General features: G+C 47.5%; 1 protein-coding gene across 2 annotated transcripts; it reads left to right on the top strand.

Annotated features, from left to right (window-relative positions):
• Positions 1 to 406: 406 nt before the first annotated feature.
• On the top strand, positions 407 to 14664 carry MAPK1IP1L (mitogen-activated protein kinase 1 interacting protein 1 like). 2 transcript variants are annotated; one of them, XM_040968668.1, is made up of 4 exons: positions 407 to 539; positions 7461 to 7478; positions 9069 to 9767; positions 10568 to 14664. In XM_040968668.1, exons 2-4 carry the CDS (start codon positions 7461 to 7463, stop codon positions 10577 to 10579), a joined length of 729 nt encoding a protein of 242 aa, XP_040824602.1. In that variant the 5' UTR covers positions 407 to 539; the 3' UTR covers positions 10580 to 14664. The 2 variants fall into 2 exon arrangements, with proteins under 2 accessions (XP_040824602.1, XP_040824601.1); XM_040968667.1 differs by having other exon boundaries at positions 7457 to 7478.
• The last annotated feature ends 7095 nt before the right edge of the window (positions 14665 to 21759 follow it).

Genomic DNA, 21759 nt, shown 5'->3' with positions numbered 1-21759 from the left:
TAAACGGCTTCATTATAGAGTTTTCCCCAGTCTTGCCCTGATGTGCTGCAATCCTTCATCTGTTTTCCTCCCACACGAAGCAAATCCCAGGCTTGATTAAAAGCCGCTGCGTTTCGGGAATGCAGAACCTGCTCTCGGGGCAACCTGTTAGCCCTTTCCGCGCGGGCGTGTGCCCCGATTGCTCTGGTCCGGTCCACGCGGGCAGTTTTCCCGCCGTCTACCTGCGGAACACTGGCCGGGCTCGGGGTCCCCTGGCCTGGGGTCCCCGCGGCTCCCCCTCCGCAGTGCCCCGGGCGGCCTGCAGGGGGCGCGCCGGGGCCAGCGCCGGCGGGAACGGCGTGCGGGGCGGGGGCGGGGGCGGCGCGCTCGCGCTCGCGCTTCCTCTTCCGGCGCCAGGAGGAGCCTCGCGCTCTGCTGGTGCCGCCGCTGCTCCCGCCGCCGCCGCTGTGTTCAGTCCGGCTGAGCTCCGTTGGTCAGCCTTCAGGTCCCTCGGGCCCATCGTCGACTCTAGACTCTGCTGTGCGCTCCAATCCGGCCAGGTGAGGCTGCTCCCGAGCGGGAGGCGCGCGCCGTGACGGGCTTGCCTCGAGGCGCCGTCGGGGCTTGTTGGGCCGCGGTCCCCCCACCCTCCGCGAGGACCCGAGCTAAGCGCGCGTCCCGGCCGCCTGCCTCGCCGTTTTCGGGGTGTCCCCCGCCCGCCGGGAGAGAAGGTATAGGGGCACCCTGACGTCAGGCTCGGCTGGGGGCGGGGCGGCAGCGGGGCCGCCCTTCCCCCCTCGATCCCCGGCCCGCGCGACCCACTCGGAGGCCGGGTCGCTGCGGTCGATCCGTACTCCCTTTGTTCGATCGGCCCCGCAAAGGTCAGTGAGCCTGTTCCTCCTCGGCCTCCCGGCGCCATTCATTAATGTCCGGTGGGCGCGGGAGCGCGAGGCCAGCTCCGGGGATCGGGGGGCGCGCGTTGCGTCCTCGAGAGGCCGTGCTGGCGCTGACCCGGGGGACCCTCGTGGCCCCCTTGGGGAGCGCACCTTCTGCCTGGGGGGACCGTTCCCCACACAGGGTTGGAGCATCACAGCAGGCCCACGGGAGCGACACGACACGGTCGCCTCACTGCCTGGGACGTGCCCACCGCCTGCACCGGTGTCTGTCACGCGAACCCGCGTCGCGCGCAGAGGTGGCCTCGGCCAGCGCTCAGGGCTGCTTTGCTCAGTCTCGGGGTGGGGCTGGCGGTGAGGGACAGGAGGGATGGACAATGTGGTGGCCGCAGGTGTCTCAACTCCTGCACAAAAGCCCCCCGGACACTGCGTGGACTCGGGAGTGTGAGAACGCGCTTCTCTTCTCTCTGGGAGGAGTGGGTGACGCCCCACCTGCTTTCCGACCAGGAGCCTTGGAACAGGTGTCTTGCGGCATTCAGCAATCTTTGCACTTGATTTAGAGATCTCATTGTATAGACGGAGGTGACGGAGCCCGGGAGGAGGGCTGGGAGGCACGTGAATGGCTGTGCCGCTGTGGGTGTGGATATTCCTTCGACCGGGGTTCACAGAAGCCATAACTAACCTCAGATGTTGCCACCGATTAAGCTTTGTACCAAAGCTGGGAAAGTTTCGTTTCCAGTGACTTGTGTTTTGAGAAGCAGAGTCGGGGTTGTGCACCTGTACTGATGCTAGCAGCTGATTCTTGTGGAGTGTTTCCTGTTTACCAAGGAGTCATAGGCATGATTTGTTTACATCCCAGAGCCAGTCTGTGAGCTGGGTGCCACTCCTGCCCTCCCTCACCTGTGAGGCCGGGAAGGCAGCTTACCCAGAGTGCTGCCAGCCAGGGAGGATCTGCGGGCCTAGCCAGGCAGCTGTATGGCAGCTCAGCCACTGGCCTTTCTCTCCACTCACAAAGGGAGAGGAAGAGTGTGTGTGTGGTGCCCACCTGCTGCCGTCCCAGAACTGTTGTGGCGCTCATCTGCACACAGCGGGCCTGGCCCGTCTGCGAGCTCGGAGGACCAGGTGCCTTCAGGTAGTTGCTGAGCACTGAGGTCTCTGTAGTCCCAGACCCCGGCCTCTGCGCGGGGGGGCCCTTCCCACTGATTCTCAGGCCTGGCTCCTCCTCACCTTAGAAGCCGCCCTTCCCCTCTCTCCTCCCTGCTGATTTCCTCATTCTTCTGGCCAGAAGACACCACTTCCCGGGAGTTTGTGGGCAATCCCACTGCTGATCATATAGTCTAGCCTCATGCCTGGGATGGTTGTTTGCATCTAAAACACATTGCATATCACCTTACAAATGAGCGTTTATAAGAAAGTACATACCCTTATTCAGATTTATAGTTTCCGTGAAGTACAGGCCATCCTTGACCCCACATCTTAGTACTAGAGAAATCAAAAGTTCTGATATTCCTTGTTGCTTTTTTCTATTTTAATTATTTTAAAGATCTGTTTACTTTTATTTGAAAAGCAGATTTATGGCGACAAGGAGACATGCAGAAAGATCTTCCATCTGTTGGTTCACTCCCCAAATAGCCACATCTGAAGCCAGGAGCCTGGAGCTTCTTCCAGGTCTTCTGCTTGGGTGCTGGGGCCTGAGGACTAACCCATCTTGCTATGCTTTCCACAGCGGGAAGCTGTACTAAATGTGGAGCAGCTGGGACTTGAACCAGTATCCATCTGGGATGCCTGCACTGCAAGCTGAGGCTTAACTTACCCTTGGCTCCCCACACCCTGCTTTTTGATAAACATCTTAACATGTGTTTTGCATTTCTAGATAATTGTTATTCTTAATCACCTGTAAAGATAGCTAAGTGTTGTAAGTTTCACAGTTGGCGCAATGGATTCCTGTTTAGAAGCTTGCGTTTTCCAGAGACGTGGAAGGATGGATGTGCCTGTCTCACAGCTGTGGTCTAACCCAGTGTCTCCCTGGCGGCGGTGGCTGGCCTTGTGAAGGACAGCTTGTCAGCACTGGGCATTGGTGGAGTTCAGTTGCTTACACTTCCTGACTGAAGTATCATGTTTACTTTAAATGTCTCAGGATTAGTAGAACCTTTTGTTCTACTTTCCTGTGATAATGTCAGAAGAAATTGTTACTGGTTTGGAGTTGTTAGTTTTACTGCTCAGAAAATAATGTTTTATTATTATTATGTTTGGTAGATAGTGCCATTAAATGGTAATAGAAATTTTAGAAGTAAAAAAGCTAACGGGGAAAAAATTTTGATTTTACTACCTTTTTTAAGTTCAAGATTACAGTTGAGGGCCCAGCGGCGTGGCCTAGTGGCCAAAGTCCTCGCTTTGAACACGCCGGGATCCCATATGGGCACTGGTTCTAATCCCAGCAGCTCCACTTCCCATCCAGCTCCCTGCTTGTGGCCTGGGAAAGCAGTCCAGGACAGCCCAATGCTTTGGGACCCTGCACCCACCTGGGAGACCCGGAAGAGGCTCCTGGCTTCCGGCTTCGAATCAGCACAGAACCGGCCATTGCACTCACTTGGGGAGTGAATCATTGGATGGAAGATCTTCCTCTCTATCTCTCCTCCTCTCTGTATATCTGACTTTTCTATAAAAATTTTAAAAAATATTGCAGTTGAGCTCATCTTAATTAGCATAATCCAGTTATTTTGAATCACTTTTTAAAAATGTCAGTAATTTCATCTTCCTCACGGAAATGCAGCTGTGTATCTGCCTTCTGCGGGGGAAGGGCAGAGTTGCCGAAAGGAGGGACAGGGCTGCATCTGCTGGGTCGCTCCCCAGATGGCTGCTGTGGCCGGAGCTGGGCTGAGCTGAAGGCAGGAGCTTCTTCTCGCTCTCCCACATGAGTGCAAGGGCCCAAGGACTTGAGCCATCTCCCACTGCTTTCTCAGGCCAGAAGCAGAGAGCTGGATTAGAAGTGGAACCATTGGCACAGGCGGAAATGCCCGTGCGGTAGCCTAGCAGCTAAAGTCCTTACCTTGCGCATGCCAGGATCCCATATGGGCTCGGTTCTAATCTTGGCAGCCCTGCTTTTCATCCAGCTCCCTGCTGTGGCCTGGGAAAGCAGTCAAAGATGGTTCAAAGCCTTGGGATCCTGCACTCATGTGGGAGACCCAGAAGAGGCTCCATGTTCCTGGTTTTGGATTGACACAGCTCCAGCCATTGCAGCCGCTGGGGAGTGAATCAACGGATAGATTTTCCTCTCTATCTCTCCTCCTTTCTGTATATCTGACTTTGTAATAGAAATAAACTGAATCTTAAAAGTGGAACAGTTGGGACTTGAAATGGTGCCTGTATGGGCTGTTGGCACCACAGGCAGAAGCTTAGCTTACTACGCCACAGCACCATCACCCTCATTTTTTTCTTTATACAAAACTGTCTGGGGGGAAGAAATGAAAGTCTTCAGAAAAAGTGAAGTAACTGGTAATAAAATTTGCTTGATACATTATGAAGTTCAATCTTTGTAAGGCTGGCACCCTGAATGGAGGCTGGTTTGAGTCATGGCTGCTCCACTTTTATTCTGGCACCCTCCTGATGGCTTAGATGAAGCAGCAGAAGATGGCCCAAGATTTTGTGCCCAAGCTCCTGGCCCCTAGCCCCTGGCTGGCTCAGCTCTGCTGGCCCTTGTGGTCATCTGGGGAGCAAAGCAGTGGATCAAACATGTTTCTCTGCCTCTGCCTCTTTCTGCTGGAATTGGATTGAACTGTTATCATGCAGCGCAGTGAAGAGCCTCAGAATACTCCCGCAGGGAACGATGCAGACCCTGCTTGGAAGGCCAGGCTCTCCAGCCTGACCAGCCTGACTGTCCCGTTTTTGTTTTTGTCTGTTTAAGATTAGGATTTGTTTATTTGAAAGGCAGAGCAGGAGAACATTGATCTTGCACCTGCTGGTCCCCTCCCCAAATGGCTGCAATAGCCAGGGGCTTGACTGAGGTGAAGCCAGGAGCCCAGAAGTCCATCCGGGTCTTCCCATGGGAGGCAGGGGCTCTGATCCACCCGCTTCCCAGGCATGTGGGTAGAGTGGGTTGGAAGCAATGGCTGTCCTGACCCCTGACTCGCAGCTCTTGTGGATCTGTGGGTTGGTTTTAACCACTGTGCTGCAGTGCCAGGTCCTGAGCCTGGATGGGAACCTCTGCTTGTCGCTAGCTTTGTGGCCTCAGACATACTGACTTGTTAAAATCCTTTTCTCTAGCTGTAAACCTTAAGTGATATAAACACTTCAGTCCTGGAGCTCTGGAACCGGTCATTGAAAATGGGCTACAGTGCCTGCCCCATGATGTGCAGTCAGAGAATTGTCCTGTGCGTCGCAGTGCAATGGCCAGGATACCTTGTCCAGTTCCTTGTGACTAGTTAGGTTGATTATTCAATAATTATTGTTTGGAAGAATTGAAAGATTTTAAGTAAGATGTTAAAACATAAAAATACTGTAAATTCAAAACAGTTTAAATCTCAGAGCAGTTCTTTGTGAATGTATCTCAAAATTCAGAGGACACAAAGTAAAAGATTGAAGAATTTTGACTGTGAAATTTAACACTTGTAATAAAACCAGAATTTGGGCCCGACACAGTAGCCTTGTGGCTAAAATCCTCACCTTGTACACACACTGACATCCGTATGAGCTCCAGTTCATGTCCCAGCAATTCCACTTCCCATCCTGCTCCCTGCCTGTGGCCTGGGAAGTCAGTTGGGGATGGCCCAAACCCTTGGGACCCTGGACCATTGTGGGAGACCTGGAAGAGGCTCCTGGCTTCAGATGGGCTCAGCTCCAGCTGTTGCAGCCACTTGGGGGTGAATTGGCGGATTGAGGTCTATCTCCTCCGGAAATCTGTCTTTCAAGATTTACTTGTTTTTATTGGGATATATCTTTCAAGTAAATCTTAAAAATAAACTATACTATATATATTAAAAAGTAATAACTTAGTGCATTCTCATGACAGCATGCCCAAGACCTGAAGATTTCCTACAAGGCTCCAGCGTTTAGCATCTTCACACTGAGGATAAGCTTCTGTACTAACCATAGCCTCGGACTGTTCCGTTTAAAAGATGTTCTAGCTTCCACTTAGTTACAATTTTATTTTTATTTTTTTTAGAAGATTTATTTATTTTTATTGGAAAGGCGGATATCCAGAGAGGAGGAGAGACAGAGAGGAAGATCTTCCGTTCCATGGTTTACTCCTCAAGTGACCGCAATGCCTGGAGCTGAGCCAATCTGAAGCCAGGAGCTCTTCCAGGTCTCCCACGAGGGTGCAGGGTCCCAAGGCTTTGGGGTGTCCTCAACTGCTTTCCTAGGCCACAGTCTGGGAGCTGGATGGGAAGCAGTGCTGCCGGGATTAGAACCAGCGACCTTATGGGATCCCGGCGCATGCAAGGCGAGGACTTTAACCACTTTTCTATCACTCTGGGCCCTAAAGTTACAATTTTAGACAAACGTGTATTCATTTGAAAGACAGAGTGACAGAGAAAGAAATCTTGGGTTTGCTGATTCACTCTCCAGAGGGTCACAGTGGCTGGGGGATGGCCAGGCAGCAGGTGCCCAAGCGCTTTGACTACCATCTACAGCTTTCCCAGTGGCACTGAAGGGAGCTTAATCAGAAGTGGAGCAGCCATGACCTGGGGCAGCTGCTCTTGTAAGGTGCTCGCTTGGCAGGCATGGCATAACCCACTATGTGTTGGACCCAATTTGCCAGTTTTTTTTAAATCATAATTTAATGTAATTTATAAATAAAGCAATATCCCTGGTAAAAGAAGTTAGGAAAAAAGGGTGACTGTTTCAACTGGTGTTGGGTTTTCAGATGCATTTTAGGCACACGTCATCTTTTTTTTTTCTTTAAGATTGATTTTTATTTTATTTTTATTGGAAAGTCAGATATACAGAGAGGAGGAGAGACAGAGAAGAAGATCTTCTGTCCAATGATTCACTCCTCAAGTGAGCACAACATCCCATGCTGCGCTGATCCGAAGCTGGGAGCCAGGAGCCTCCTCCAGGTCTCCCATGCAGGTGCAGGGTCCCAAAGCTTTGGGCCATCCTCGACTGCTTTCCCAGACCACAAGCAGGGAGCTGGATGGGAAGTGGGGCTGCCGGGCTTAGAACTGGCACTCATATGAGATCCTGGTATGTTCAGGGTGAGGACTTTAGCCACTAGGCCACGCCGCTGGGCCCCACACATCATCTTTTGACTCTTAAATCTACTTCTGGTGCTTTTTTTTTTCCTGATGACATGATTTCACATACAGAGGGGATTGTACAGAAATGTTCCCTGTATGGTTGTTTACAGCATGTGGACTGTCACAGTAAGAGTGTGTAAACTAAACTTCGGGTTCTTGTGTGATATGCAACTGTTGAAGGGACTGGCGCTGGTAGTGCTGTAATGAGCTGTTATGGGAAATTTCCCTAAATAAAGGAAAGCACATAACCGCTGAAGGTTCCTGAGAAGTCAAACAGCGTACGTACAGAACATAGAAACACAGAAAATGATGAACAGTGATTTCTGAATGTTTCTTTTTTTCTTTCAGAAAGATGTCTGAAGAGTTTTCGGTAAGTTGATACATTCATTTTTTTAAAAAAAGATTTATTTTTTTATTGGGAAGGCGGATATACAGAGAGGAGAGACAGAGAGGAAGATCTTCCGTCCGATGATTCACTCCCCAAGTGAGCACAACGGGCCGATGCTATGCCGATCCGAAGCCAGGAGCCTCTTCCAGGTCTCCCACACGGGTGCAGGGTCCCAAAGCTTTGGGCCGTCCTGGTCTGCTTTCCTGGGCCACAGGCAGGGAGCTGGAAGGGAAGCGGGGCTGCTGGGGATTAGAACCAGCGCCCATATGGGATCCCGGGCATGCAAGGCAAGGCGAGGACCTTAACCACTTGCGCCACCGCGCTGGGCCCCTGATACATTCATTTTTGACAAGTGTTTGTTCTCAGAAAAGGCAGTGTAATCCTGTAAGCCATAGGAAAGCTGAGATTTTTGTGATTCTTGGGTTTTTTGGTCATGATTTTGATAGGTTATTTGCATTGATTTACTCTGATATTACATAATTGAGAATATCCATTAGTGTTTATGAATCCTTAAATGGAAACTTCTAAGTGTTGCTTTCATTGTTTTTGTTTACCCTAGGCATTAGTGAGCAACATTTATTGAAATTATAGTAGGCACTAAGTGTAGTCTATTTGCTTAAAACTTCTTAAAAATAGTTGTTTATTTGAAAAGCAGGGTTGCATTAATGAGGAAGAGAAATGGTCCTGCCTATGCTGGTTCACTCCCCAGGTGTCCACAGCAGGCAGAGCTGCACCACCCCAAAGCCAGGAGCCTGGACCTGCAGCTGCGTCTCCCGTGCGGGTGGCAGGGGACCGGGCTTGTGGGAACCGTAACCTGCTTCACAGTGCTGGCCGCTAGGAACTTTTATTTATTTTTAAATTTTTTTTATTAAGATTTTTTTTTTAAATGGAAAGAAGGATATTCAGAGAGGAGGAGAGACAGAGAGGAAGATCTTCTGTGCTTTGATTCATGTCTCAAGCAGCCGCAAGGCTGGAGCTGAGCCAATCTGAAGCCAGGAACCAGGAGCTCTTCTGGATCACCCACGCGGGTGCAGGGTCCCAAGGCTTTGGGGTGTCTTCAACTGCTTTCCCAGGCCACAGACTGAAAGCTGGATGGGAAGTGTGGCCGCTGGGATTAGAACCAGTGTCCATATGTGACGCTGACGTATTCAAGGCAAGGACTTTAACTGCTACGCTATTGTGCCGGGCCCTTGCTAGGAACTTTTTAAAAACAAAATTGAGGCTCAGAGACTGTGTTTTGTTTGGAGTAAAGCCAAGATTGAAGTCCAGCTCTCGACCCTAAATTTGATCCTTTTGATTATTGTTTTTCCTATTAATACAGTACACAAGTGAAATACAGCATGTTTACTTGTATTTGGAAGACTTGATTCTCTGAGGAATTTGCATTGAAGTTGGTAGTCTTGATAAAACCTCAAGCTTTATATCAAGTGAAGTGGCTTTTTAAAATGGCAGGCTTAGCTTGTGCAGATGTTGTTGTGGTTTATGGTCCCTGAGTTAACTGTGGTGTTGTACTTGGTGTGGCTGGCTTGTCCCTGAATCAAGGAGATAAGACATGTCTGCTTTGTATTGCAGTTGGCAGACGCACTGCCTGAGCACTCTCCTGCCAAAACCTCTGTGAGCAGCACCAAGTCTGCCCAGGCGCAGGGCTGGCCGGGCTCCAGTCCCTGGAACACCCCGAGTGCTCCGCCTTCTGTGCCATCGGGACTCCCGCCAAGTGCAACACCCTCCACTGTGCCTTTCGGACCAGCACCAACAGGAATGTATCCCGCTGTGCCTCCCACTGGACCACCTCCCGGGCCCCCAGCCCCCTTTCCTCCTTCTGGACCATCATGTCCCCCACCTGGTGGTCCATATCCAGCCCCAACTGTGCCAGGCCCTGGGCCCACGGGGCCATATCCTACACCAAATATGCCCTTTCCAGAGATACCTAGACCATATGGTGCGCCCACAGATCCAGCCGCAGCTGGTCCTTTAGGTCCATGGGGATCCATGTCTTCTGGACCCTGGGCACCTGGCATGGGAGGGCAGTATCCTACCCCTAGTATGCCATATCCGTCCCCAGGGCCATATCCCGCTCCTCCTCCCCAGGCCCCAGGAGCAGCACCACCTGTTCCGTGGGGTACTGTTCCGCCGGGAGCTTGGGGACCACCAGCACCATATACTGCCCCTGCAGGATCGTATCCTACACCAGGACTGTATCCTTCGCCCAGTAATCCTTTCCAAGTGCCTTCAGGACCTTCTGGTGCTCCGCCGATGCCTGGTGGCCCCCACGTGAGTGTTCAGTTTGTTGCTCAGCACACAGATAGTCGTACACGTAACTAACAGATTGAGAATGTGTCAGAGGTGGGAGGTATGTATATAAAAGTGAATTGTATAGCCTCATATAAAGCCTTGCACAGTGTAAAGCATAAGCTAAGCATTGCTAGTACTGAAAACAAGGACAAAAGCTTCCTAAAGATCCCAAGCAGCTTGTGGTGTGATAAACAACACCCTGGTGGGGTCCTTGAGGTGAACTCGGAGGTGCTCGGCATTGCCTGATGCGGCGTTTTAGTATTTTGTGGTAGTGTTACAGCACAAATACCATCAGGCTCTGTTTGGCTGAGTCTTGAGGTTGAGAATCCAGGGTGATTGGTGTGTGATGCTTTGTGCTTTACCTCGGCCAAGTTGAAGTAGGATTGACTTCTCAATGTGAGTTTGTCTTGGGCATGTGATTGAATAGAAAAGCACCCCGCTTTTCCTTTGGAGGCTACGTGACTATCCATAATGCAGCCTTGAGCTGCTGCATGAGTGGGGAGATCTGTTAGCTCCTAACACACTAGCTAGCTCCTCACAGCATGCCCCTCAGCTGTAAAGGCAAGAAGGAGTTAAAGTGCCTCAAACTGCTCGCTTCCGTGGTGCAGCTACATGCTTCCTCTGTGTATATAGCCTCCAAAATGTGTTCTTTGCTAAGTCTGCCAGAATAAATGAGATGACGTGCTGTTTGGATGCTTAAGCAGTAAATTTAAGCTTCAGTAAGGAGTTAATAAACTATTTATAAAATCTAGAAGTTGACTTTCTTTTCTCTTTTGCAGTCTTACCATTAAGTTAACAGTGGCTGAAGAGATGAGGCTTTGCTCTTGGAAGCACCTATATGGACACAGAATGCGTGTATGCCGTTTGCTGGTTTCATTATCCTTCGAGGGCATTCATGATGGAACAACGTGCACCTCTCAGAAGTACTTGGATGTGCAGTGCATCAAATGGAACAATCATACTACGAGTCAATCATTCAGATGTGATTTTAATTTGGTTTTCATGTAAAGTGATTAAATGTTAATTCATTGATACAATTTGTTTGAATTATGAAGCAGTTGAAAGATTTAAAATGATGTGGATTGTTAGAACCTGCAACCTCATTGGCAAATTTCAAGTATTTTCTATAGTCACTTTTCCTCCCTAAGTAAACTTGGAAACAGTCACGTTATAATGTAAACAAATGATGACTCTCACCATTTAGAGCTGCCCTATCTACAGGATAAATAAATGTAGTCATCTTGAGGTTATGTGTTAGATATTCATTTAAGACTGTCAGTGATTGGTGTTGAATGTTGAGTGCATAGCCAGCCAGTATTCATTTTTTACCTTTGAGCTTATAGCACCAACTTGTGGTTTATTTTTAGCCATAAGGGTCATACAGCACTAAAATCTGTCATTTATGACAATTGACTTTTTTCTTAACCCAAGTCCACTTGTATGTAGGTGATGCTCTTAGAGAATGGATGCTCTCTTTATTGCTTTAGGGTGGGTTATGAGACGTGAGATAACGCTTTGGAAAGAGCTCAAGGACAGACGTCATTGACTCCTGTTGGGAACCTCAAGCTAGATAACCCCTAGAATGGCTTCCTTGCAGAGGCAGCTTTGCTGTGGAGCTGGTGGCTCCCCATCGCTCAGTCCTGACCAGAAGGGCATCCTACCTGCATACTCTAGGAGTAGAAGAGTCTGTCCTGCAAACACAGAGCAGGCTTACATTCAGAGAACTGGAGTCACACACACGTGATGGTGACTGCTCTCTACAAGTGGGCATCAGAAATCTGTCCGATTAAGCAGTGTCATTGTCTCCTGCATAATTTCCTGGATCTGCTTGTAACATGCTTAAGTCTGAAGTTCAGTTCTGTGTTTGTTGACAGGTACCTAAGTGAAACAAGTGCCATCTTGGAAAAAACAACATCTAGCCCTAATGCTGACCATAAGAACTTCTAGATCACTGCAAGGGAGTTTAAAGCAGTGTTACTGTATTGCTTAAATATTAGGCATTGTTTAAAAGCATCATAACAACACTGATTTTGGCACCTTACCTTTGAAATCAGATTCTTAGATTTCCAAAGGACCTGAGCTTATGTATCAAAGAATATTTTGAAATTTTGAATGTGTCATTGGATTTCTAAAGTGTATTTTGAAAGTTTTCAGATCAATGTAGGAAATATTTATGCCGGAACTCTGCTTTTCCTGAGAAAGAAAGTATTCTCAAGTTTAATTCTTCTGTAATTAAAATATCAAGAATGCCAACTGCTGCCAACTTTATGTTTTGTTAGCTACCTCCTTTTAAAAACAAGATGGTCACTTTTGAGAGGCACTTTGAGCATTCAAGCCTCATTTATTTTAGGGAGCTGATAGGTTCAGGCTTTCGGGGCTGACAAAAGTAAGGACTAATTTAACTTTCCAGATTAGAAAATGTGGCAAGAGTGTCTTTGTTTCTTTCACTTTGCAAGGACAGGTGGGATCTGTGGAGTCTGTTGTCAAAGTGCCCTCCGGCACACGAGGCAGGCAGCCTGGGTATGCCACCCTACAGCAGCAGCCAGTGCCAGAATGGAAGGAAGGGATGATGGGGAAGTGAGGCAGCAGTGGGGCTTTCTTTCTGTGGTTATTCTGGCTGCCCTGTACCGGCTTCACATGCAATATTATAACACTAGAAAGATTCTATTTTGACTAAAAAGAGATGACAAGTGTATGTAAGGTCTGTAGCTGGGTAGTCCATTGGTAAGAAAAAATGTTTTGCTAAAGGATTTGAAGGTCTGTAAATACAAGATTTTGAGATTACAACTCACAACAATAGAATAAATTGCTAGTGGCCCATTCTGCTCTCGGTGTTCTGTAAACTGCCATTTGGACGAACCCTTTGCTTTCAAAGACTTTATAAATGGTAGTTGGTAGATTTTTTTTCAGTGTCAAAGATATAAATCAAAGGGATAATACAATTCACTTTTATATTCTTTTTAATTTTATGGGACAGCATTTCTCCAGTTGTCGTGGGTGCTGGGAGCCACAAGTGTTATTAGATTCAGGATGGAAATAAAAGCAGTGGTTTCACCAGATAAATGGGAAAGCCGCAAGGGCGGGAGTTTTCTCCCCTTTGTACAAAATAATTGCAGTGCTTTAAAGGTAGGTCAGGCTGGGCTGAGGTCAGTTTAAGGAAGGGCTGCCTGTTCCTCTGGAGTATGCTGATAGTGTAGATAGTTGAGAGGTGGTCGGAGATAGTATTTCTGAATTCGAATGTTAGGTCTTGAAATGCTGAATCCCCAAAATGACAAACTAATGAAACACAGAGCTCAGGTCCTCATTCACATGAAGTTGTCAAGAACCAAATGCTCCTTGGCAGAGGAGTGTGCCCTGCGTTAGCTCCACTGCCACCTCTCTGTGCATTTGAAAACACTATTTTTGGCTCTGTTTTTGTACAAAGTGATGTGCTGAATATTTCAGAATTAAACAGTTGCCACTATTTAGTTAAGCAAAGACCCTCCTTTTTTTTGGTCCTTTTTACTATTAATTGTCTTCAGAAGAGAGAGCTTACTAGCAGGGCAGAAAAGAAAAGGGGGGTGAATTTTTGTCCTCAGTCACACCACTATAATGGCTGTTGGAATATTTTCTAGAGAAGTCAGCATGCTGGTGATAACCTCTCCCACAAAACAGTAGTGCTACCTATTGTATTCAAATGTATATAGCCTTTGAAACTAGATTGAAGTAGCTCTGCCCAAAGCTTCCCCTGAAAGACTGTGCCTAGTTTTGCATATCAAGCAGTTGCCTATGCTTCTAAAGTTAGTGCCAATGTCTCCCTCACCCTGAGTGATGTAAGCTCTGTCAGATGCCAGCATCATAGACTGCAGAAGTTACAACTCTGGCCAATTGAACTTCAGCACAGAACTTCCCAAGTTTTTGAAAGCATAACCCTAAATTCATATGACTCACATTGACTACCCTGTACTATGCATACAAAGTGGTGGGTGGCTTTCAGGGACAACTAGTTAAATTAATAAAGCAATATTTATTGTTGGAAGACAGATGCTGTTCTTTTCGTTTTCAGAATTTCTGCCAAGCAAAACAAAAATTGTCAGGAAACAAATCAGTGTTAAATGCCATGCCAGCTTCCGGCTGTGGAAAACATCAGAAAGATTACTTTGGTTCAGTAGTGGCTGAACTGTTGACACAGGCGCTATACCACATCAGAGAGGTGAGAGTCCCGTCCTTAAGAGCCTTGTAGCCTAGAAGTGACATTACAGGTGCCCGGGAAACACCACTTATTCACCTAGATAAACATTGTAGGCTTGCTGGTGGGAATTCCAGACCAGCCTGCGGGCGTTTGTAAAGGGTACAACGGGGGTCTACCTTTTGACTTTTTTTTTTTTAACTACAAAGTGAATGATGTTCGAGACTGTAGTGTTGATCATTGCGACTATTCAAGTGTGCAAAGCAGTGGGACATTTTCCTCCTCACTTCCCCAATAGAGGCACTTTCACTGCCTGTCACTGATTAGCAGATAACTGGTTTGTTGCCATTAAATAAACTTGACTTCTTAACGTGTGTTCTATAAAGGTTTTTGTAATTTTTCTTGAAATTGTGATCTTTCCATTGACTTAATGACAAATTTAATGTATGTAATTGTCTATGCATTTTAAGTTAAATTGCCTAAAATGTGATTTGAGACCTATACATTTGTATTATGAACTGTAAAAAAAAAAATCTGTTTGAGATACTAGGTTTTATCACCTGCTGCTGTATTTGTAAACAAAGACAAATGTTGCTTTAAGAAATAATTATGATTAGGAATAGGCTATGGATGTGATACTTGATATTTTTTAAGATAAACTTGTTTGCTTTTGTGTATTATATCTGAAAACTTTTTTTAAAAAATGTATTTTCATGGTTTCACGATTTTTTTTCACGTACTCTATTCTTAAGCCCATAGCCTGATTAGCTGCAGCTTCGTTGTGGTGAGGAGAATGGGAAAAAGACCCCGTGATGGCTCGGCCAACCCTCTCAGCAACACAGTGCCCGTTGTGGATCCCATCCTGCCAGGGCGAGACTGCCCTTCAGCAGCAGCTTATCTGGAACCTCCCCCACTTTGATTTAGGAAAGCTGGTTCTGTTTTTACTGCACCTGCCCTGCCTTTGCTGAGAGCTCCACTGTTTGTCCTGGTGGCAGTTACCCTTGCGTTTTCACAGGAGGTTCATAACGCTTTATGCTTTTGGCAAAAGGACTGCCTGCCTTTTACCTTATAATTGAACAAAATGCAACTGTAATTTTAAAATTGTTTTTGGTATCTTTTTCCTAATCTCCTGAAAGTGCTCATCTAAATGGAGCTGTAAAATGATGACTGTATGAACAGGACCAGCTTTTTAGCTTTCTTTTTTTCCTGTGATGAAATGATAGATACCCCTCTGGCACATGCATGCTGTCCTGGGTTACCTGACCAAAATAGGACTGTTATTTAAGTTAGAGATAAAGTTAACTTACTCTCCAAATTCCTGTGAGTCTAGGCTGGGCTGGGGTCAGAACCAGGAGCACGGAGTTCAGTCTCCACCTCACGGAGAAGCAGGAACTCAGGAAGCTGGAGCATGCCTCTGCCTCCCTGGTGTACCCATTTGCACGGAACTGGAATTAAGAATGCAGCTGTCACTCCAACTCTGGCATCCCCATATGGATGCAGATATCACCAGCTCTTAACTGCTGCACCAGATGCTCCCTCCAGGCAATTCCATCTTTAACAACATATTAATACCTTTAGCCCCAGGCCTTTCACAATAAATCTCTAAAGCAAAATAGAATCCTAATGTGTTAGCCCAATGATTTCGAATAAGATGTGCCATAGAATTCCACTACAAGAAGACCTAAAGGTTTTTGTTAACTTGGGTAGATGAAGCAGTTTCCTGTTAGGCTGTATTGCAGCTGACACACACTCCTGCTCCGGTGGGACTATTGGGGGTTGAAGCAAGGGGGTTCCAAGTTTGAAAAAGAATGACGTTTGCTAGTTAAGGTTTGCTCAAGTCACAATTGCAGGTTTCTAAGTATGACTAAATTGTCCAACCATCCTGGATTCTACATCATTCTGAACTGTTAGCATCATGTTAAAAAAAATACATTCCATTTTCACTGTAGTCATGTTTATGTCAGAACTCACCAACTATTTAAACTAGCATTCTTTAGATAGGTAGATAGCGAAACAATAGCCTCTTAGTAGAGATAAGAAAGCCAAGTTTAAAAGATTAAATTGCTCAGATCACACAGCACCAACGATGGCGTCAGTGCTGCGTCACCCAGACCAAGTTGTCGGGCAGCATTTGGCTTCGGTATTCAGTACCTTTTGGTGTGGTTCTTTGTTGAATCCAAGACCTTTGCCTTTTCCACAAGGCTTGGCTTGTTCTCTTAAGGGCCCTACTAAGTAAGTTTTAAAATTGGAAAACTGAGAACACTGAACTAACTTTATAGAAGAAGAGGCGAGAACTGCTCTTCGCCATGCGTTGCCGTACTTGTTAAGGAGCTTCGTTACCTGGGAACTAGTAATGGTAACTATTTGCATTTCATTTTTTTCACTCACCCCAACATCCTGCCTGTGTTTGCAGTGAGGTTGACACCACTTAACTGTGCTCTGTCCCATTTAAGCTTCACAACAAACTTCTAAGATGTATTATGTAGGGTTCTGTTCCTACTGCTTCTTACACATCTCAAGAGAAATGCCTAGTTTGCCGAATTGCAGCCGCATTATCTTCAGGAAATGGCTACAGCAAGAAGAGCACATTCCATGCTGAGATACGCAAGAACTTCAGAAAGTTTATGGGAGATGCGTTTTATAAGAATATATGTGGATTTCAGGGATTTTGCAGTACGACAGATGTACCTTTTAATGCCATTTCCCATGGCCTTTTCTAGACCTTGTGGTGGGGCTTGATCAGAGGAGGAGGAGCAATGGGCGTAGGGCGCCTGCTTTTCTGGGCATCTCTCCCAGAGCTTCTGGCTCAAGGGCTCAGTCATATATCTCTCTTTCTCCCAGATCGGAATGCAATTTGCTTTAAACTCCAAGTTTTTTTTTTTTTCAACTTAATCTCACAATTGAGGAGCATGGGAAATTACGTCCTTTTTAAGGGGCTGTCTTGATGGCTACGGAGTTAGCAGTAGAATTGCCTTGAGTTTGCTGCTCCTGTGGGTGACAGACATGTTGCTAATTCACGGGCCTAGGGGAAGGGTGGCAGTGAGGTCTTGATGTGACCAGATCCTTTTCTGGTAGACACTGGAGAGACGCCTGGAAGGCTGGAGGAAGCGTGGTCCGCCTTTGGCGGTTGAGGCACGTGTTTGAATACTAGAATTTGTAGCTAGAGCTGGCCATCACAACCAGTTGTTTTTTTTTTAGATTTATTTATTTTTATTGTAAAGTCAGATATACAGAGAGGAGGAGAGACAAGAGTGGAAGATCTTTTGTCCAGTGATTCACTCCCTAAGTGATCACAATGGCTGGAGCTACACTGATCAGGAGCCAGGAGCCTCCTCCAGGTCTCCCACATGGGTGCAGGGTCCCAAGGCTTTGCACCGTCCTCTGCTGCTTTCCCAGGCCACAAATGGAGCTGGATGGGAAGTGGAGCAGCCGGAATTAGAACTGGTGCCCATATGGGATCCCAGCCCATTCAAGGTGTGGACTTTAGCCACTAGGCCACTGCGCTGGGCCCACAGCCAGGTTCTTTCACAGTTTCCCTGCAAGGTTCTTGTGTGTTACAGGCAACAGCTATCACTCAGCACCTTAAAGTCACCACTGGTGATGCCAGCATTCCATAGTTGAGCGCTGGTTCAAGTCCCAGCTGTTCGCTTCTGAGCCAGTGTTTTGCTCATGTGCCTGGGGAGCAGCGGTGGTGCCCACGTTGGGATGCATGTGGGAAGCCCAGCGGGGAGTTTCAGGCTCTTGACTTAATCCTGGCCCTGCCTAGCTGCTGCAGACATTTTGAGAAAGAACCAGAGGATGGGAGGTCTCTCTCTTTCCTTCTCTGTCCTTCAAATAAAATAACTTTTTTTTTAAAATACATATCTTCCCAATTTATGGCAAAAAATTCATTCTGCACATTGCCTGCAGTGGTGACATCTCAACACGGAATTGAACTGCAGGACACTGATTGCAGCATTAGAAACGGGACAGCATCCATTGGCATGGAAAGCGCAGCCTCACAATACCCCAGCCTGAGTATCTGCTCCTGTGCCTTTCATTACAAAGTACTTTGGAGTGACATCTGCCCTGCCCAGCTGGGTTACCACTCTAACAATTATGCCCTGGATGTAATGAAAAGCCTGCTGACGTTGCTGGGGAAGGGTCACAGGGAGGAGAGTGTGGAGGGCTTGATAGGCTGCAGTCATGCTCTGCCAAGTGCTCAGTCTATCCACCCGGCTCCAAAGACGTAATGCTCCAGCAGGGTCGGGTGTTCTTCAGAATGTCGGAGACCCTGAGCTGCTAGTTCCGAAAGGAAACCCCAGCTTCCTCCCAACCCTAGGAGAAGTGGACAGGCCTGACTGCAGTGATGACTCATGGCTGAGGTGTGGAAAGCACCGGGAGGCCACACGTAGTGGCAGTGTTTTTGCTTCATGCTGACAGCTGCAGCATCTGTTACTTTAGGAAACATGCAGCCGTGGTGAAAACCACAAAAGCAATGGGGTCTTCCCAGGGGCCATTCCACCCAGGGTTTAATCTGGCAATAAGTGCCAAGATGTTTTTTTGTGAAGTTGCTTAATTGGGTCATAAACAGCTTGCCAAATCCAGCTCTACACATGAGAGGAGATGGTTGCAAAGAGCCCCGTAGCATAGGGCTGCTACAGAGACAACACAGAATAACAGAAGACAACAGCAATGGTAGCTTTCATTGTAGTATTAGAGCGTAAGTGGAGAAAAACAAGAATGCTGAATGAGGGTCAAGGTGATGTGGAAGGGAGGGGAGGAACACAGATCTGGAAGCCAATCCCCTGTGCTTCCCAGGTGCAGTGCCGTGGCTGAGTCACTTAACCTTTTGGTGTCTGCATTTATTCATCTGTAAAATGAGACTTGCAGTGAGACTTAACTCCATAGGATTTTTTTTGAATATTTTCTTTTTTTTTATTATTTATTTTTATTGCAAAGTCAGATAAAGAGAGGAGAACAGATGGAGAGGAAGATCTTCCGTCCGATGATTCACTCCCCAAGTGACTGAAACGGCCAGTGCTGCGCCGATACAAAACCAGGAGCCATGAACTTTCTCCAGGTCTCCCACGTGGGTGCAGGGTCCCAAGGCTTTGGGCTGTACTCGACTGCCTTCCCAGGCCACAAGCAGGGAGCTGGATGGGAAGTGGAGCTGCCAGGATTAGAACTGGCATCCATATGGGATCCCAGTGCATTCAAGATGAGGACTTTAGCCGCTAGGCCACGCCGCCAAGCCCAACTCCACTAGGATTATGTGAGTTAAATGTGGTCCAGGCAAAACACTTAGTACCTGACGGCATCTGTGAGCTCACCCAGGGCAACCAAGAGGAGTTGAACCTACAAGAGTCTTACAGTCTAGCAGAGGAAACAGAAGTAGATGAGTCATTGTTTTTGTATTTTCTCAAATGTTCTTTCCTCAAGAAATGGAGTCTCTATCCATCTGTTTGCTTCCCAAATGCCTGCAATGACGAGGTCAAACATGGGAGACAGGTTCTCTATCCGGGGTTCCCACGTGAGTGTCAAGAACCTGATTTCTTGAGCCAACACAGCTGCCTCGATGGGCCTGTATTAGAGGAAGTTGGAGTCGGAGCTGAGGCTTTGTACCCAAATACTGTGAGGTGGGATGTATGCATCGTAAGCAGCAGGCTAAAAGCCCGCATCCTACAGGCCATTTCCATCCAGGCTGATGTTCCTGCTGCAGGAGATGAAGGCTACTGTGTGGACAACCTAGGACCATGGAACAGCTAGGCACCTGCAGTTAGCGATCACAACGATGTCTCAGACCAAGGGCTTTCGTCACATTCTCCCCACGTCCTCACAGCTTCACTCCAGCAGAGCACACAGCATGTCCTTCCCCCTTGCTGATGTCTGGTGCCCTCCGTGCATCGAAGCACTTCTGAGAAAGACCTACCCCAGAGGGAGAGAGAACAGGAGTGAGTCTGTCCTCACCTAAAGCTGTTTTGCCCCTCCCGGCCGTGTTTCCAGTCAAATCCGTAGCTAAATGTTCACTTCGGGTTGGCGTTGGGGAAATCACCAACCTCAGGCCTGAGTGTATGAGTGAGATTCAGGAAGGGACAAAGGGTGGGTGGGCAAGTGCTCTCTGTGCGGGGACAATTCTGCCACTGACTAACCCTAACATTCCAGGGTAAGGCTCCACCCTGGGTCAGCTGGGCGTGAGTCAGCCACAGTGACGTCAGAGCCCACCTGAGAACAGAACATGCTTCTTGGCTGCCCACAGCTGTCCTGTTCCTCCTTGCTGGGTTTTGGGAAGACAGAAAACCTAATCCTTACGGTCTCGGGCCCGCTGGAAAGGGCAGCATTAACTTCCTCATCCTTACATGAGAAGATTTTAGCCTGTGATCAGCCATTCTTCTGATGGGTCGTAGATAAGAGAGGCGATCCTTAGAATTGAGTGTGGGAGGAGCTGAGCCCTGGACAAAGCCGACTTTGACCTGGGATAAAGGAAGACAGGACAGTGCTTAGATAAAGGAGCAATAGTCAGTTAAAGCCACTGGCGAAAGAATCCAGGTCACCTGCCAAGTAGGGCATGGGGTTTCAGTTCTGGCTTTACCTTGAAGAAGTTAGGAAAACCCTAGAATTGAATCATTTTCTCAGTTCATGCCACAAGTCGCTTTAATTTCCCTGTCTTACTGCTTGTTAGAATTTAGTTTTTCTTAACTCGGAAGAACCTGATTTTTAAACCTTGCAAATAGGTACAGGGAGACTTCAGCCGCTCGGTCAGTGGCTGCCATGGTAAACATTTACACTTCCCAGCCCTGTGAAGGCCCTGGGTGGGACCGCCCTGGGGGCAGCGCTCCTCCTGAGAACGCTGATAGAGCTGCTCTCAGAATAAAACACTCCGGGACCCACTAAGTTGGAGGACACGGCACAGCCACTCACGGAGAGGAATCACTCATTAGTGCATTAGGCCCCTAACCAGTAAAAATCCCAAGATTCCCCACGTATTTAACCACGTAAAACTTTTGTTTGCATGACTGTGTATTTCCATAATAAAATGACTAAAAGCTGTTTTTTTTAATTCATTTATTTAGTTGAAAGAATTACAGTGAACCAAAGTGTGAGAGATCAAGCTTGCTTCTATTGATTCACTCCCCGAATGACTCCAGTAGCTGGGACTCGGCCAGGCTGAAGCCAGGAGCTAGGAACTCCATCTGGGCATCCTATATGGACAGCAGGGGACCAAATATTTGGGTCATTTTTCACTGCTTCTCCAGGCGCAGTAGACTGCGATTGAATGAGAAGCAGAGCAACCAGGGCTCAAAACAGTACCCATACGGGATACCAGCACTGTAGGCAGCTGTGCAGCCCGCTGCATCATAATGCTGGTACTCTTAAGGCTTTTATGATTTTTAAAAATTTATTTATTCTTATTGGAAAGGCAGATATACAAAAAGAAGGAGATACAGAGAGCAAGAACCATCCACTGGTTCACTCCTCAAGTGGCCTCAGTGGCTGAAGCTGAGCCCATCCACAGCCAGGAACCAGGAGCTTCTTCTGAGTCTACCACTTGGGTGTAGGGTCCCAAGGTTTTAGGCCATCCTCGACTGCTTTTTCAGGCTATAAGCAGGGAGCTGAATGGGAAGTGGGGCCACTGGGATTAGAACCAGCTCCCATATGAAATCCCAGCATGTGCAAGGCAAGGACTAAAACCAATGAGCTACCATGCCATTCCTATTATTATTATTTTTAATGTTAGGTTTATTCAGCGTTATGTGCAAAATGTGGTGTCACAGGGAGGTGGGAGAACAGCCGGAGAAGGTTGACTGCCTTTGGTAAATAGCA

This window comes from Ochotona curzoniae, unplaced genomic scaffold, assembly GCF_017591425.1.
Source record: "Ochotona curzoniae isolate NIBS_2020 unplaced genomic scaffold, NIBS_Ocur_1.0 scaffold_4701, whole genome shotgun sequence".
NCBI lineage: Eukaryota > Metazoa > Chordata > Mammalia > Lagomorpha > Ochotonidae > Ochotona > Ochotona curzoniae.
This window is presented reverse-complemented; position numbering and strand designations above follow the sequence as displayed.